This window comes from Camellia sinensis, unplaced genomic scaffold, assembly GCF_055761805.1.
Source record: "Camellia sinensis isolate YWXY unplaced genomic scaffold, ASM5576180v1 Unanchor13, whole genome shotgun sequence".
Classification (NCBI taxonomy): Eukaryota; Viridiplantae; Streptophyta; class Magnoliopsida; order Ericales; family Theaceae; genus Camellia; species Camellia sinensis.
This window is the reverse complement of record NW_028129009.1, coordinates 2,170,607-2,186,600: the sequence shown is the minus strand read 5'-3', so window position 1 is coordinate 2,186,600 and position 15,994 is coordinate 2,170,607. Positions and strand designations below refer to the sequence as shown.

Here is a 15,994-nt window from a genome sequence, read left to right as displayed (position 1 = left end):
AAGAATATAACAATAGTAAATTAAATATCAATGAATAAATAAGGAAACTTGAATATGACATTTTTACTAGTGCCAAAGGGAAAAGCACAGTGGCAAGTTGTGGATTATTCTATGATTGTAATATAAATATATTAGACTTGATATTAAAATGAAATATTTGCAAGACCTATTGAAAAACTTAAATTAATACCTAATTCTTACAAGTTAGTATTTTGCATCATAAAATTATAGTGGAGCTTTTCAAAATCTTGAGTGTATATTTCACTACTAATAAATTTTCAAATTTTTGTTTTACAAACGTATCCTAACCGTACTTGTATATTATATTTTTAGATTTGGTCGTATCACCGTATCAGTATCGTATCGTATCGTATCATATTGTATTGTACCCGTATTGTAACTGTATCCATATCTGTATCCGTATCCATATCCATGTTTCCAAGGGTGGTAGATATAGGTGTGGGAGGAGGAGGGGAAGAAGGGCTGGTGGTAGTAGTGTAGAGGTGGCAAGGGGTGGGGTGGAGGTGCAGGTGGAGGTGGAGGGTGGAGGAGGGGCTTGGGGTGGCAGCAGGGTGTTGAAGGTGTGCAATTTGTTTACTCTTTCTTTCTTTTATGTGTATGCTAAAGGAAAATCATCCATAGGGTTATGTATTTTGATTCTTTTTTGGTGTTGTTGCGGTGAGTTATGGAAATATCATTAGCTACTAAATCAAACTTTGATGAATAAGAACTAAGTCTATGCCTAGTGGTAAATTGCGCCCATTTCTCTCCTATTGTTTCTAATATTAGCTTTTTAGCAATTTTTTTGTTTGACAGTTTGACCAATTTTTCTTCTTACTTAATTAGTCGATGTTGCTAAACAGCTGTTGTGTGCTGTGCTAAGCTTCAAAAGTATACACAGTCCTCTTCTATTATGAATCTGGATTCTTACTCAAGCTCTACCTACCTACAATAATTATTCGACGAAATTGGTGATTCTTTGCCAGTGTCACTTTTAATGCGATTAGTTTGGATTCCATGGTGGACTAAGCACATATCCCATGTTGGACTTCATCTCATCATTGTTCAGGTTCTAGTTAGGTAATCCGGGTTCCAGTTTTTCCCTCATTGAACTCTGATTTTCTGGACCTCCATGGGATAAATACATATTCATTGTTGGAATTGCCTAGGCTGTAGTTAGATAATCTGAAATGGAGCTAGGAGGCCTAAGGTAGTGTTCTTTAAAATATTTCACTACTGCCATCTCATAATCTCATTTACATAAAAAAGTGGGGTATCGCTACCTTGTGCACTGGGTATGATATTTAATTACATCAAATATATTAAGTGTGGGTTACTTTGTTTGCTTATTGTATATTTTAACAGGTTTTATTTAGGTTTATTTTTTTCCCCTAACAGTATCTTGACTGTATATATCTGTGTACATAGGTACACGTACAAGTATATATATAGATAAAATGTGAAGCAGGGTATTGTTGTTAATTTTCTTGGACTATGCATATGAATTGAAGATTTGCTTTCTCTCTCTCTCTCTCTCTCTCTCTCTCTCTCTGTCTCTCTCTCTCGCTCTCTCGCTCTCTCTTTCTTAACACACAACACACACACAACTTCACATGTGATTTCTTTGCTGATGTTCAATTGAATTTATGATCCTCGCCATCTTTTTGTATCAAGATATAGTTCATATGCATTCTTTTGATTCTTTTAAATTTAATATTCATGGAGAAAGTTGTTGGAGGCAACTCCTTTAGTATAGTTACTTATCCTTGCACATGAGTCTAATAATTTTGCGTGTTAAATCATAGCAGTGGATTTAAACCAGTGCATCAGAATATTCTGCTGCAGTTACTTACATTGAAGCTAAAGTTTCTACAAAACAGAAAACAACAAACTTGTTTTACTGTCTGTCTCTATGATTTTAATAACGTTGATTTTTATGTGTTATGTTGATTGCAGCATGGGGGAGCTAGAAGTTGAAAAGCATGCTAACTATATTTTATCAGTAGAAAAGGTGTGCTTACTGCAATTTTTCTTTAATTTTGATGTTTTCTTTTTTCGAAAAGAACAGATTTGTAGCTGACTTGTTTCCTCTTATCCATTCAAATTTTGGAAAATTTTCTTTCAGAAGAAGGATGATTTTGAATCTGTGGTGATGGAACATCTACGAATCAATGGAGCATATTGGGGGCTGAGCACTCTGGATCTTTTGGGAAAAATTGATGAAGTGAACTCTGAGGAGGTTGTTTCATGGGTCATGATGTGCCAACATGAATCTGGTATGTGATAATGATACCATAGTTTATCTCATTTCAAATGTGAATTACTTCCATTTTTTATCGGTTAAATATGGACACGGTGTGAATTGTGATGTACCCCATACAGTTTGATGTTTGAAAATCGAATTCTAATTACTTAACAATTGGAACTTATCTTCAAGATATATGTTGCTTTAGAGCATATGATGATATATTTGTTCATATAGGTGGATTTGGTGGTAATATTGGACATGACCCACATCTACTGTATACCCTCAGTGCCATTCAAGTTTTAGCACTTTTTGACAAGACAAATATACTTGACATTGATAAGGTGTCAAACTGTATCCTTCAGCATGTGGTTTGGAAGGCTTCGAAATTTTGTGGCATGTCGATCTATTTTTTTGACTACTTTGCTATGAGATATCCAAGTTTGCTTTCATCCAGATTCCAAGACTGTGTGTCAAATATTATTCTTTCAGTTCATACAGCTACCGTCACACTTCGGATTCACAGGATCCAAGCCCGTGAATAAAGAAGTAGAATAAACTGGATAATCAATGGGATAGCTGAATCATAAAGGAATTTAAAGGAACAAATGGAATTGAAAGAAGAAATAATACATTAGAACAAATGGAACCCATAATCACACTCCATTCTAATACGTACATTCAATGATTCAATAACTAACATGCATTCTATATTCAAAGCTATATGAGTCTTTTGAATATACAACATGCCGCGAAAATAATCATTCACTGTGTTTAAATGGCCCATAGGCTACTACAGAAAAATAGGGTCTAGCCCTTAAATAAGTCGCCCAGCCATACAAAACAAGGCCTTAGGCCATCAACAAGAGAGCTAATAGCCACATCCAAAGTTCTACACGAACTCATGGTCGTGGTAAACACTTGAAAAGAGTTAAACAACAAGGGATGAACATATAGTCCAGAAAAGAATGCTTCCACTATATGAATTCACAATGCATATGATCATGATGTTGTACATTATACATAACAATATTTGAAACCTAATTTCATTTCAAAACAGTCATTTATACTTTCACAAGTTCCATATGAAATGCAAGTTTCCAATTCGCAAAACACGTCCAGTTAATTAAGATGAATTCCTACATTGTGGATCTGCTAGTGGTCTATCACAAGATCTACCTAAACACCTTCACTTTATCGGTTGCTTGCTGGAAGGAAATTAGCACCTACTCCGCACGGATTTCTTGTCTTTCACTTTGGAGTCTCAACCCAACTTAACAATCTCATCAATCTCTATACACTACCTCGAATTCACCATTATCTAGAAATCCATTTCATTCTCAAATCCATTTTTTTTTCAGAAAGTTCAATCCACGGTTCTCAAAACCAATTCATTTCCAAGAATACAATTCCAAGTTCTAATTCTCAATTTTCAATTCAACCAAGTCCAAATATTTCAAGCTTTCGAAACAATTCTTGACATTTTATGACTTATAAAATTTTCATGAGGATATATATCATGATCCAAGAGGCGCGAAACGGGTGTTATTATGAGAAGATTCTGCAATTTATAACATGATGGTGATAAACCACAATTTCATCAAATACTGCTGAAATGATAAATTAGGGTTTTGAAATAATTGGGGCTTTTCTTTTGGGTGAAGTAATTGGGGCTTTCAATTTAACACAATGTACAATGATATATTCTCAAAATAATGCAACGAGAAGGAGGAAAACATCAATTATTCTCAGCCATCATTTAGAAACCCTAACTTGTTAGATGCATGCCTGAGAAAATGGTTATCATTTTGTATAAACAAACTATCACAAAAGTGAAGAGAAACCAAACCTTAGCTTGAGGAAAATGAGTGAAAACCAACACCAATTAGATGACTAGAAAGCGCTTGATGAGTAGAGAAACTTTGGTTCTTGGACTCTTGGCAAAATCCCCCTCCAAGGGCTTCGAATCAAGGAGTGAATGTAGAGAGACATGGGAGTAAGAGAGGGTGTTGTAAATCATAAATGAGAAAAAGAGGAAGTCTGATAAAGTTATAAAGCAATAACTAAGAAAAATGCAGCGTTTAAAGAAGTGAAAGCGCGACCTGAAGTGTGGCCGGACATCTGCCCAGTTGACTTGCCTGCCTAGAAATTCTCAACTTGCTGCCCCTGAATCAGAAATTTAAATCAATTTGACAATTCCCAACACAATAAACATAACATTATAAATACAATACAGCAGGTATTACCAAATAATATAGTCGTTACAAATACTACCTTAGTAGTTCAGATATGGAAGGGTAACTGAAAATAAAAAGGCTACTCCGTAAATGTTCCAACATTGACTGGACTGATTATTAAAAAATGTAATTGATGGTAAAAAGACCATTTCTAGAATTTTTTTTTTTTTGTTATACTTGATCTTTAATCAGATATCGCTGGGCTGCAGAATGAAGATGGGTCCTTTTCAGGTGACATGTGGGGTGAAGTTGATACACGGTATTAAATTTCCCCAACTCACTTGTATTTTCTGCATCCTCTGTTTATCTTGAAGTTGTTAGTTATTCATGTGGAAACATTATAGCCAGAACTATTCTTTCTATAGGTTCTCTTATATTGCAATTTGCTCTCTTGCCCTGTTGCATCATTTGGATAAAATTAATGTGGACAAAGCTGTAAAGTACATTGTCAGTTGCAAGAATCTGGATGGTGGATTTGGATGCACACCTGGTGCAGAATCTCATGCAGGACAAAGTATGCCGTGCATATTATGCTGTGTGTTTTAATATATGATTCTTGTTTTTGATTACTACTGAGTTAATCAAGCTGGTGAATCATCCCGACTGTGAGTTTGTCTCATTTATAAACCTATTGAGGTTAGAATGTTCTTCGATTTTATAAGTGCAAGTTCTTGATTATTTTTCAAACTGATTTTACATTTGTAATTTTATCTTGTTTGTTTGACAGTTCGTTTATTGTCGTATGTTAGCATTAAAGTAAGGGTTGTGGGATTGAACTGAAAAGAGTAGAATAGTCGGAACACAAGTAATTATGTGATTTTTGTCATACTTTTTGCTGGCTTAAAGCAAATTGCACTTGAGAACACCTTCTGTACTCAGTATTTATAGCTAACTCGGGAGCCACAAAGGTACCTACAGTCTGGAAAATACTCTGCCTACTAGATAGCACAACTTTAGCAAAGGCTTTGGTTTGGTTTAAATTTTTTTAATTGACATATATATATTATATATGTTATAAATGAGTTTTAATTTTTTTTATAATATTTAATTAATTAAATACAACATAAAAAATATTTTTTAAAAATGAATAGCAAATAAACATTCTTTTTAAATATTAAAAAAAAATAATTAGTTAGGTGGAATTTAAAAGTAATGGAAATATAATATAATCTGTAAATAAATTAGTTAGGTGGAATTTATATGTATTTGTGCAGTGGACATCCAGCAAGACAGATTTCATTAATTGTAAAAAGAGAAAAGTTAATTGAAAAGTCATTCTGTAAAATATGGTATTAAGGCACAACTTAAATGAAAAGATATTAATTTATAATATATAATATATATTATACAAAGGAAAATTAATAAATTTAAGTTTTAGACTTTTCAGTCTCTTATTACGATTGAAGAAAAGGCTGTGTGTGAGAGAGAGAGAGAGAGAGAGAGAGAGAGAGAGAGAAGAGTAGAGAGACAGAGAGGGAGTCTGGCAGTGATTGAGAGAGAGAGGGAGGGGATTTTGCTTTCAACAATCGAAGAAGATGAAGATCAAAGAGCTTGCGAAGCAAATACATGGAAGAAGCTCCACTTTTGTAGCCCTAATCGCAAGACCAGATCAGGTTTTTCTTTTCCTCGCTTCTCTCTCAATAGAAATGTGATTCTCTCTCAATAGAATCGCAACACGTTTCTCTCTAAAAAGCGCAGAATTGTGTTTCTTAGAAAGAAATGTCACTTGTTTGTGCGATTCCTGCTACTAAGATTCTTCCAATAAGAATTCTGAGGGACAAAAACTTATTACTATGAACTAAGTTAGAAATGTGATTCTCTCTCAATATAATCTGTAATTAAAACTAAAGTCTCCTGTGTGGGACTCTCAAAGGAAAGAGAGTTCTTAGGAAAAGATCCTTTGGCTAATGATGGTGGAAGCCATTTCCTCTGAACTTGCTTCTATTGCACTCCCTTATTTATTTCCTATAGCTTGCTTTTATTGCAGTTCACTTGCTTTTTTATCTTTAGTGCTGCAAGAATTGGATTTTTTGTTTGGGAGGCTAAACCAAAGAGCACCATTAGTGGAGTAAATTGTCAAAAAGGCATTTCTTTTTTATCCTTTGTAGTGCACCTGAAAATACTTCTCTGTGAATTGCCTACTTTAGCAATCTCAACATGAAATCATTTACATGTTGAACAATTCTCAGATTACTTTTAATTTTTACTTTTTCATGGTTGCGCTGTTGGTGTTTACTTCCTTTGGCCACTCTTACAAGAAATAGTGAGACATGTAAACAATCCTCACTGGGAGCCACCCTTCACCAAAAATATATGCCTAGAGGACCTATGAGACCAATTTTTCCCTCTTGAAAAGCTACAAGTCTTGCATGAACCGCTCTGGTTGCATCAGCCATAATCTGCAATAAAGCTAAAATAGAAAGCTCTTTTATTGGAAAAACCAGTTGGCAATCATTCAAGAAATTGGAAATTCTGAAGGAAGCTCAAATATTCTGACAAGAGTTGGCCAACATGATGAGCATGTAATGTTACCAACATGCTACATGAGTTAGAGTCTGCAATACTTGTCAGTGGGTTTGTTGAAACTTATGATTTGTGTGCTTATGCTTAGGCTGCCCAAGAGATTATATCGTTGAATTTTCATGTTTGTTGCAGAATGAGGCAATGATCTAAAGAGCAAATGGATATCAGATAAAAATAAGTAAATATAAGAAACAAATGGACAGTAGAAAAAAACGATTCCAATAAGACATGATCTTTTGAGTGAAACAAATGGACAGTAGATAAAAACGATTCCAATAAGACATGATCTTTTGAGTGATTATGCAATCAGTCTATTAAGTGTATTGGAAAATTCTCTATGAAGAGTAAACAACTCTTTAAGATGTTATTGAGCTAATAGTAATTGATATATCTTATGGTTTGTATAAATGTTTGAATTCTGAAATTAGACTAAAAAATTACACTGGTGGTATGGCCATTGTAACTGCAGTTTTTTGTTGTGTGGGTGCTCTTGCAATAACCGGTTCTCTACATCATATTGATAAGAACCTCCTTGGGTGGTGGTTATGTGAGCGACAAGTTAAATCTGGAGGTCTTAATGGGCGTCCTGAGAAGCTTCCTGATGTAGGTTATTCTTTTTGAACTGAAGATTTTTCTTTGAATATTTCTGTAATTTTTATTACTAAAGCTTCTACTTCACTGTAGGTCTGCTACTCATGGTGGATCCTTTCTAGCTTGATCATCATTGACAGAGTTCATTGGATTGACAAGGAAAAGCTTGTTAAATATATCTTGGACTGTCAGGTTAGAATCTAATATTCCACTTAGTCTGGAAAATTCCACAATGATGACCAGTCAATTTCTTCTCATGTCATAATTCCATATCATTTGTGGTTTTACCTTTAGATCGTATGTTGAAAAATGCAGGATAAGGAGAAGGGAGGTATTTCGGATAGGCCAGATGATGCTGTTGATGTCTTTCATACATATTTTGGAGTTGCTGGTATGTAACATTTGGGTCTCTTTCTTTTGTATTTTATTCCATTATAATATTATATGGTTTTTTTTGGGGGGGGGGGGGTGGAGGGAGGGTATTCTCGTTCTCACAAGTAGGGTTGTTCATGGGTCGAGTCAGTTCAGGTTCATAGTTAACCCGTCACCCGAACCGACTATATCCGGTGGAAGATTTGGTTACCCGCATTCGACCAAAATAAGATTCAAAATTGACCGAATCAGCTGACCATTGGCTTCTTTGAAACCATCCGTTTATGTTTTTTTGGGTTCAGATCGGTCGGTTTGGGCGGGTGATTCAGGTATTTGAACAGTCCTATTCTCAAGTATGTTGTACATGATGAAATTCTGTTGTAGTTATAATAGAAATTAATGTCCAAAGTTTGAAAAGGTGTTATTGTGGCTCTTGTTGAGACAAAGTGATGTAGAACGCTATATATAAAGAGAAAAGAGAAGAGGACCACAACCTTAATACAAAAGGTTATAACTGATAGGTGCCGAAATGTACCCATTCAGGGCCCCTAAAATACATTTGTTAGTCCCTGAATTATTGTTACTTGATAGTTGTAATGAATTTGTATGTGTGTAGGTCATTCAGGCTTGTGAGATGAAATTAACCTTCAATTGAAGTATTTGAAACCCGAGACACAAGGTCTAACCCAATTTTAAAGGCTCAGATGATGTAAATAATTTGAATCAAGCAATAATCTTATACTTAATGTCAATGATCCCAAAAATTGAATAATACAATGCAAACCCTGGAAATAATAAGTCTAAGGAAAACTAATCAAAATAGGAAGTTAAATCCTATTATTATTTGCAAACTTAATCCTAATAAAATAAGAAATTAAATATTGCTAATATCTTAATTAACTATAAATATAAATATTAAAACACAAAATGACGAATAAGAATTTGGCCTCGAGTTCGCTCTGAAACATTGAACTCTTCCATACCAGCGAATCAAGTACTTGGACAATGCCAATTGCCTGATCTTTGTTTCAGCGCAATGAATCCCTATGATTAAGCTGTTGAGGAGGTTCACCAAACATGAACTGAATGCATGGAGGAAATCTTCAACACCAATAAAATCAATTCTTTCGAACTTGAACAAGTAATCAATTGGTGGTGTATGAATAGGATTTAAGAAGTGTTAAAATCCACCTACTCTCCACCTACTTCACCCACTTAAACCTACTCCACTAAACCTAACCCACTACACCACTACCACCTCACCTACTCCACTAAACCTAACCCACTACACCACTACCACCTCCACTTCACCTACTCCTTACCTACTACACACTCACCCTCTTCTATATATAGGAATCATGAATCATTGTAATATAAATCAATCAATCAATCAATAATACAATTCTCTCTATTTCTCTATACATCAAATTTAACATGGTATCAGAGCAGGTTTAGAACCTAATATTTTCACTTCCCCGGCGGGCGGCAACCTCACCTTAGCTGCCCGCCGGACCTCAACCTAGTCTGCTAAAATTTTCTACACATACCTTCCACAGCCGTACCTCTGCAAGAAGAGAAGCTTCGCTCCATCATTTCCTTCCACGAATCTTCTTCGTGACTTTCGCACTCTCTCTCACTCCCTCACTGTTCGCTGCCAACACCACTCCATCAAGGTTCGCCGCCGACACCACTCCCTCACTGTTGACTACCGACTGGCAGAGCTCGTGCGCCATTTTAGCGAGCAAGGTGGTGTCGCAGCAGCAAGACACCACCGTGAAGAGCGGCACGCCGACAACATCACCGCCGTTAACGGCCACCAAACCCTAGATCTCGTCACCAATCGAGAACTCCCTCGGTGGTAGCATCCACCGGAACTCCGATCTCCTCCTCCGCCTCAAAGGCTTTTGGAAGTTCATGCCCATAGTGAATCTTGTAGGACCCTTCGATTCATCAACGAGGGTCGTGCAATTGTCACGGGGTCTCCGGATTGCTCCATTCTTTCGACGGATGTTGAAACAGGATCTGCAATTGCTCGTCTTGAAAGCTCTCATGGGGCTGCTGTCAAATTGAATAATCAGCTTGACGGAGTCAACCATTGCATTTGGAGATGATGAAGGGTGTATTAAGGTTTGGGATACCAGGCAGCGTACTTGCTGCAACTCTTTTGATGTTCATGAAGAATACATTTCAGATATGACTTTGGCATCTGATTCCATAAGACTATTGGGAACAAGTGGAGACGGGACTCTCTCTGTTTGCAATCTTCGGAGCAACAAGGTTCAAACTCGCTCTGAATTTTCTGAAGACGAGCTGCTTTCTGTGTTAATCATGAAGAATGGTCGAAAAGTTATATGTGGGACGCAAACTGGAACTCTTCTATTATATTCATGGGGTTTTTTCAAGGACTGCAGTGACCGCTTTGTCGATCTATCCCCAAACTCTATTGATGCTTTGTTAAAGCTTGATGAAGATAGAGTTATTACTGGATCTGAGAATGGGCTCATTAGCCTGGTAGGCATATTACCCAACAGAATAATACAGCCAATTGCGGAGCATTCAGAATATCCTATCGAGCGTCTTGCATTTTCTCATGATAAAAAGTTTCTGGGCAGTACACCACATGATCCCCTTTCTTTTCTTTTCTTTATTTTCCACTTTCAAACCCTTTATTTTTTTTATTCTCTTTGAATTCAGTAATGAATTCTAAGCCGATCTACTTTTTCTTTTCTTTATTTATTTTTTACTTTTTCTCGTCTTTCTCCTATATCCTCATGTTCCTCACCCTCTATTTTCTTATTCTCTTTGATCACCCCCATGTCTGACCAAACACCACTCTTCTTTTATTTCACACTTTTCTTTTATTTTAAGATATATATATCTATATTTTTATTATAATATATTTCTCCTATCCCTCCTTTTATTTTATTTTATTTTATTTTTTCTATCTTTCTTTTTCCACCAATATTTCATTATTATACCACTCGTTAGTGAGCATCACCATTTTTCCATTATCTTATTATTATTTTTTATATTCCACAAAAAAAAAAAAAAAAACCCAAAACCATTTACCAATTTGCACAACAAACCATATTTTATTCATCTCAGGGGTTCACCCCGATCCACATTTTACACCACAACCACAAAAAAAAAAAAAAAAAAAAAAACAAAAAAAAACAAAACAAAACAAAAACAAAAACAAAAACCACACAAGATTACCATCACCACAACAACAGATTTGTTTTCTTTTCTGCAGACGGCCACCCACCGACCTACTCTGCCGCCGGTCTCTTCTTTTTGCCTCCGTCCTGGGCGGTCCTTGACGGTGTTGCCTCCGTGTTTCCCACTCCACTAGGCACGATCACTCCCCCATACTCCTCCACTGCAGCATATGGCGGACCTCCAAATCGGAACATCACAGTGGCCTTCCGCTTCAGCTCCTTGTTTTCCGCCTTTAGCACACTTATCTCTGCTCGCGCATCCTTATACATGCGTTGGAGCAGAGCCAGTTGGGCGTTTAAATGCTGCACCTCATTTGTTCTACTCTGCAGCCGGTGCGACAAGTTTGTGACTGCCGTCATCGTCTCCACACAGGACTTCAAAGTATACTGATTGGCTTCAATGTCAGTTTGCACTGCCATTTTTTGCTCCACCGACCGCATAGGAAAGTTCAACGGAGCAAACCCTGGGGCGCTTGGTTGAGGTTCACTGGCCCCCGCACCCGTTATCTCTCTTGTTGCCTCGTTAAGGTCTGGAAAGAGAGTGAGCAGACCACGGGAAGACGAAGCCATTTTCTGGACAACAGAGTGTTACAGAGTGTCTCTCTCAGGAATCTCTCTCAGAAAACAGAGTGTTACAGAGTATCTCTCTCAGAAATCTCTCTCAGAAAACGAAGAGTTTTTCAGAGTTTTTCTAGCAGGTTTTTTGTCTCTGCTTCAAAGCCTCAGCCTCCGCTTCAGTTTATAAAGACCCTGACGAAGAGGCAGACACGCGCATCATGCGCCGCTCGGCGCTTGCCGACAACTTGGGCGCGCCTTTTGATGGCACGTCTTTTTATGGATTGGGCACGCCTTTTGATGGCACGCCTTTTTATGGATTGGGCACGCCTTTTGATGGCACGCCTTTTGAAAGATTGGGCACACCTTTTGAGGGTGCGACTTTTTAAGGGTCCGACAAGACTCTGTAAATTGTCCCGACATTGATTCCGGTTAGCTCCTTCAAGGGTCCGACAAGACTCAGTAAACTGTCCCGACATTGATTCCGGTTCGCTCCTTCAAAGGGTCCGACAAGACTTTGTAAACTGTCCCGACATTGATTCCGGTTAGTTTCTACAAGGGTCCGGCAAGACTCCGTAAACTGTCACAACAACTGTCACAACAGTGTCTGTTACAACGGTCCGACATGACCCCGTAAACTGTCTGCTACAATGGTCCGACATGACCCCATAAACTGTCTTCTACATCGGTCTGACACCGCCATCCAGTGTCCTCTACACCGTTATGACACCACCATACAGTGTCCTCTACATGGTTATGACACCCCCATACAGTGTCCTCTACAACGTTATGACACCACCATCCAGTGTCTTCACCAATGGTCTGACACGACCATACAGTGTCTCTTATCCTCTTTTATTTTTATGTATTTTCTTGTTTTGTTACTCTCTCCAAACTCAAGTTGGTTAGTTCCTATCCCCCTTGAGTTTGCGGGGGGCTGTTAAAATCCACCTACTCTCCACCTACTTCACCCACTTAAACCTACTCCACTAAACCTAACCCACTACACCACTACCACCTCACCTACTTCACCCACTTAAACCTACTCCACTAAACCTAACCCACTACACCACTACCACCTCACCTACTCCACTAAACCTAACCCACTACACCACTACCACCTCCACTTCACCTACTCCTTACCTACTACACACTCACCCTCTTCTATATATAGGAATCATGAATCATTGTAATATAAATCAATCAATCAATCAATAATACAATTCTCTCTATTTCTCTATACATCAAATTTAACAAGAAGTTTGAGTGCAACTTGAGGTTCAAAACTCTTCTTTTGGTAGGAGCGTTGTCTGTGTGAAAGCGACTTCTTAAACATCTGAATTTTCTTCCGAAAGAATTTCACTGTCCTCAGGTTGGAATGGCTTGATCAACAATTTCCACATGAACTTCACAAGCACTTCGAGGACTGTTTGAAATATTTCCTAAAACATGGGCCAACAATTTATTCAAAATTGGTTGTATTTGACGCTTCCCAAAATTGGTAGTTGAATTTAAAGGGCAAAATAATAATTTTGACCTCTAGACTTCCCCTACAAGCTTCCCCCAAATAGTATGTACTTTTTGACTTTTTAACTTTTGGTCCTAGTTGGCTAAGGAAGTCTTCTAGTCCTATATACAGCAATCTATTGCTTCTAATAAAATAACAATCATAATTTATATAATTTTTAGGGTATGAGCCTCTTTAGGGTTTGTGTGATGCAACCCAACCCTAGGTGTGATGCCTAAGAAATTCTAAGAGTGATTCCTAGTTTTCTTCATCTTTTTCTCTTTTCCTATTGCCTCTGTTCACAGATTACTGCTTCCGGCCCATAAACAGTCTTTTTTCTGTCACAAACTCTTGTTTCCTTCAGCCCAAACCATTCATAACTAAACCTTAACCACCCCTAGCTTTATTTCACTAAACCTAACCCTAGGTTAGCTTAAAACTTGCTTCAAACCTGCGTGTGCTACATCAAGTATTGGGCTAGTTTTATTTTTGACTAATTTTTTTTCAAGGCTGCTGGACCTCCTTTTTTGTTTTTTTTTTTTTGTGGGCTGAACTGGTTTGTATTTTAGGTTGGGTCTAGGCTGGGTTGGTTGGGCCTGAGGGAGTAGTATGTGATTGGGCTTAAATAAAGGAATAAGTGGGGTTGGTCTGAACTGGGTGTTTGGGCTCATTGGCTAAATCAATTGGCCAGTTTGGGGAATTGGGCTGATTTTTTTATTGGGCGTGGGTTGGGGTGTATGGGTAGCTGTTTGGATTTGTGGGGTGTTTAGCTGCTAGCATTGGGCTTGAGTAATAAAGGGCTAGTTGGGTTTTGGGCTAAAGTTGGATTTTAATAGTTTGGGTTCCATTATAAGATGGGCTAGCAAGGTTTTGAAAAGCGATTGCGGTCGCCATAACGGTGGTGGTGGCACGGTTGCAATTGCGGGGTGTAAAGGTCATAGCGTAACGGTTGCGGTAATCGGAACTGTGAATTTTTTTATTTTTTGCACAATTTGAAAAAAAACTTACCGATACGCATATTTTTTTTCCATAATCATATTTATTGGGTTTTAAAATAAATGTTGATCGATTTTTGTAAATTTTTAAATATGATCCAATTTATTTTATATTTTTAAATCACTATAAACCGAGTTTTTTACATTTTATTTTAATAATTAATGACTTTATATGTCATAAATTCATATTACGCTTGTGGAAAAAAAAAATTAATTGGACTTAGATGTATAAAATTATTTTTTTAATTATTATACTTTGAAAGCATATGTAAATTTTAACTTGAATAGTTTTAAAAAATAAATTATACATGCTAATGTAATCGTATAAAAAATAAATTATAAAGAATTTTTTTTTTTTTTTTGTTGGCTTGGATCACTTGGATATTCATTCTCTTGTTGGATAATCTGTAAATAAAAATAAAATAAACTAATCAAAAAAAATTAACATGTATAAAATATGTATTAATATATAATTATAGGCGTTACGTTTTTTAGATATTTTATAAAAAATTCAATCACTAACTATTATATATAAAATAAAGAATGACAAAAGTAAAAGAATAAATAAGATCCTTAATATATATATATATATATATATTTATTTTAATCAAGCCAAATAGATAATGACCATACTTATTACTATTATTATTAAACAATATATAGATACACAAAAATAAAATGGTTCAGTAATAGCAGCCAAATAGAATAGCATAGGTTTTACAACTTCAACAAATTAATAACAGATTCTTCATCTTCCCTCTTCTCTCTCTCTCTATCTCCTACTCCATCTTTCCTCTTCTCTCTATATCTCTTTTCCCCAATTTTCAGCTTTTTTTCTTTTCTTGAAAGAAGCAGTTCGTAACTATTACGTAACGGTTACGGAACCATTATAGCTGCTATGGCAACCTGTACGAACGACACACCTGTGAATTTCAATCACACCGCAAAAGCGGGAGGAACGTGTGGTGCCTACTGCCCCAACCGTTACGTAACGCCGCATTTTGAAACCTAGGGTGTAACAGTGTCTAACGGTTGCGGCCGCTTTTTAAAACCTGGAGTGGGAGTGTTTTCAGGTCACGTTTAAGAGTTAAGAGTGACTTGTTGTCCTAGTCATCTTCTTAATTGATTGATCAGGGAGATCGGGGAGAAAACTCACCAATGATCGACGATGATGGCAAGGAGGCTAGACGCAACAATGATCAATGGTGAGGGTCGACGGCAATGGAGGTTTGTGAAGAGATCGAGGCTCTAACTAGATCTGGAATCACCAAATCCCTACAGCGTTGACTCTTTTGCAGCGGTGAAATGGATGGAGTGAATGACGATGATTGTGGAATAACCTACGGTCGATGAGAAGACTGCAATGATAATGATTCAAGGAACATTGTCGAAATAGGGCGATGGATATGCTAACTTTGATTTTAGCATTGATGGGACTATATTAGGTCGCTGCTTGAGATGGTGGTAGTTGGCAGCCGCAATGCGGGGAAGCTTGTGAATGACAAATCTAAAAAAATGAGTGCTTTTAGAAAGAGAAGAGAATGGTAATAAGATCTTAGGCTCTAATACCAAAATGATGTAGAACGCTATAGAGAAAGAAAAGATAGGAGGAGAGGGCCACAACCCTAACACAAACGGTCACAACCTTAAACTCAATATCAATAGTCCCTATACAGAATAATACCATGCAAACCTTATTATTTATAAGTCAAAGAAAACCTAATCAAATGGGAAATCGAATTCTATTAATA

At 36.9% G+C, this 15,994-nt stretch overlaps 1 protein-coding gene and 1 pseudogene across 3 annotated transcripts in view; both read left to right on the top strand.

The window, feature by feature from the left end:
• Window positions 1-15,994, top strand: part of LOC114318134 (geranylgeranyl transferase type-2 subunit beta 1) — a 49,827-nt gene that overhangs the window by 8,271 nt on the left and 25,562 nt on the right. For 2 of the 3 annotated variants that reach the window (XM_082911799.1, XM_082911801.1), the window contains exons 2-9: window positions 1,957-2,011; window positions 2,126-2,276; window positions 2,483-2,599; window positions 4,675-4,741; window positions 4,848-4,996; window positions 7,475-7,608; window positions 7,690-7,788; window positions 7,912-7,987. In XM_082911799.1, the coding sequence (XP_082767925.1) occupies window positions 1,958-2,011; window positions 2,126-2,276; window positions 2,483-2,599; window positions 4,675-4,741; window positions 4,848-4,996; window positions 7,475-7,608; window positions 7,690-7,788; window positions 7,912-7,987 (847 nt within the window). In that variant the 5' untranslated portion in view covers window position 1,957. Of the gene's footprint in view, window positions 1-1,956; window positions 2,012-2,125; window positions 2,277-2,482; window positions 2,600-4,674; window positions 4,742-4,847; window positions 4,997-7,474; window positions 7,609-7,689; window positions 7,789-7,911; window positions 7,988-8,119; window positions 8,381-15,994 lie in introns of those variants that run through there. The other variant, XM_082911800.1, reaches the window with a different exon arrangement.
• LOC114271426 (WD repeat-containing protein 55 pseudogene) lies at window positions 9,059-10,729 on the top strand (annotated as a pseudogene).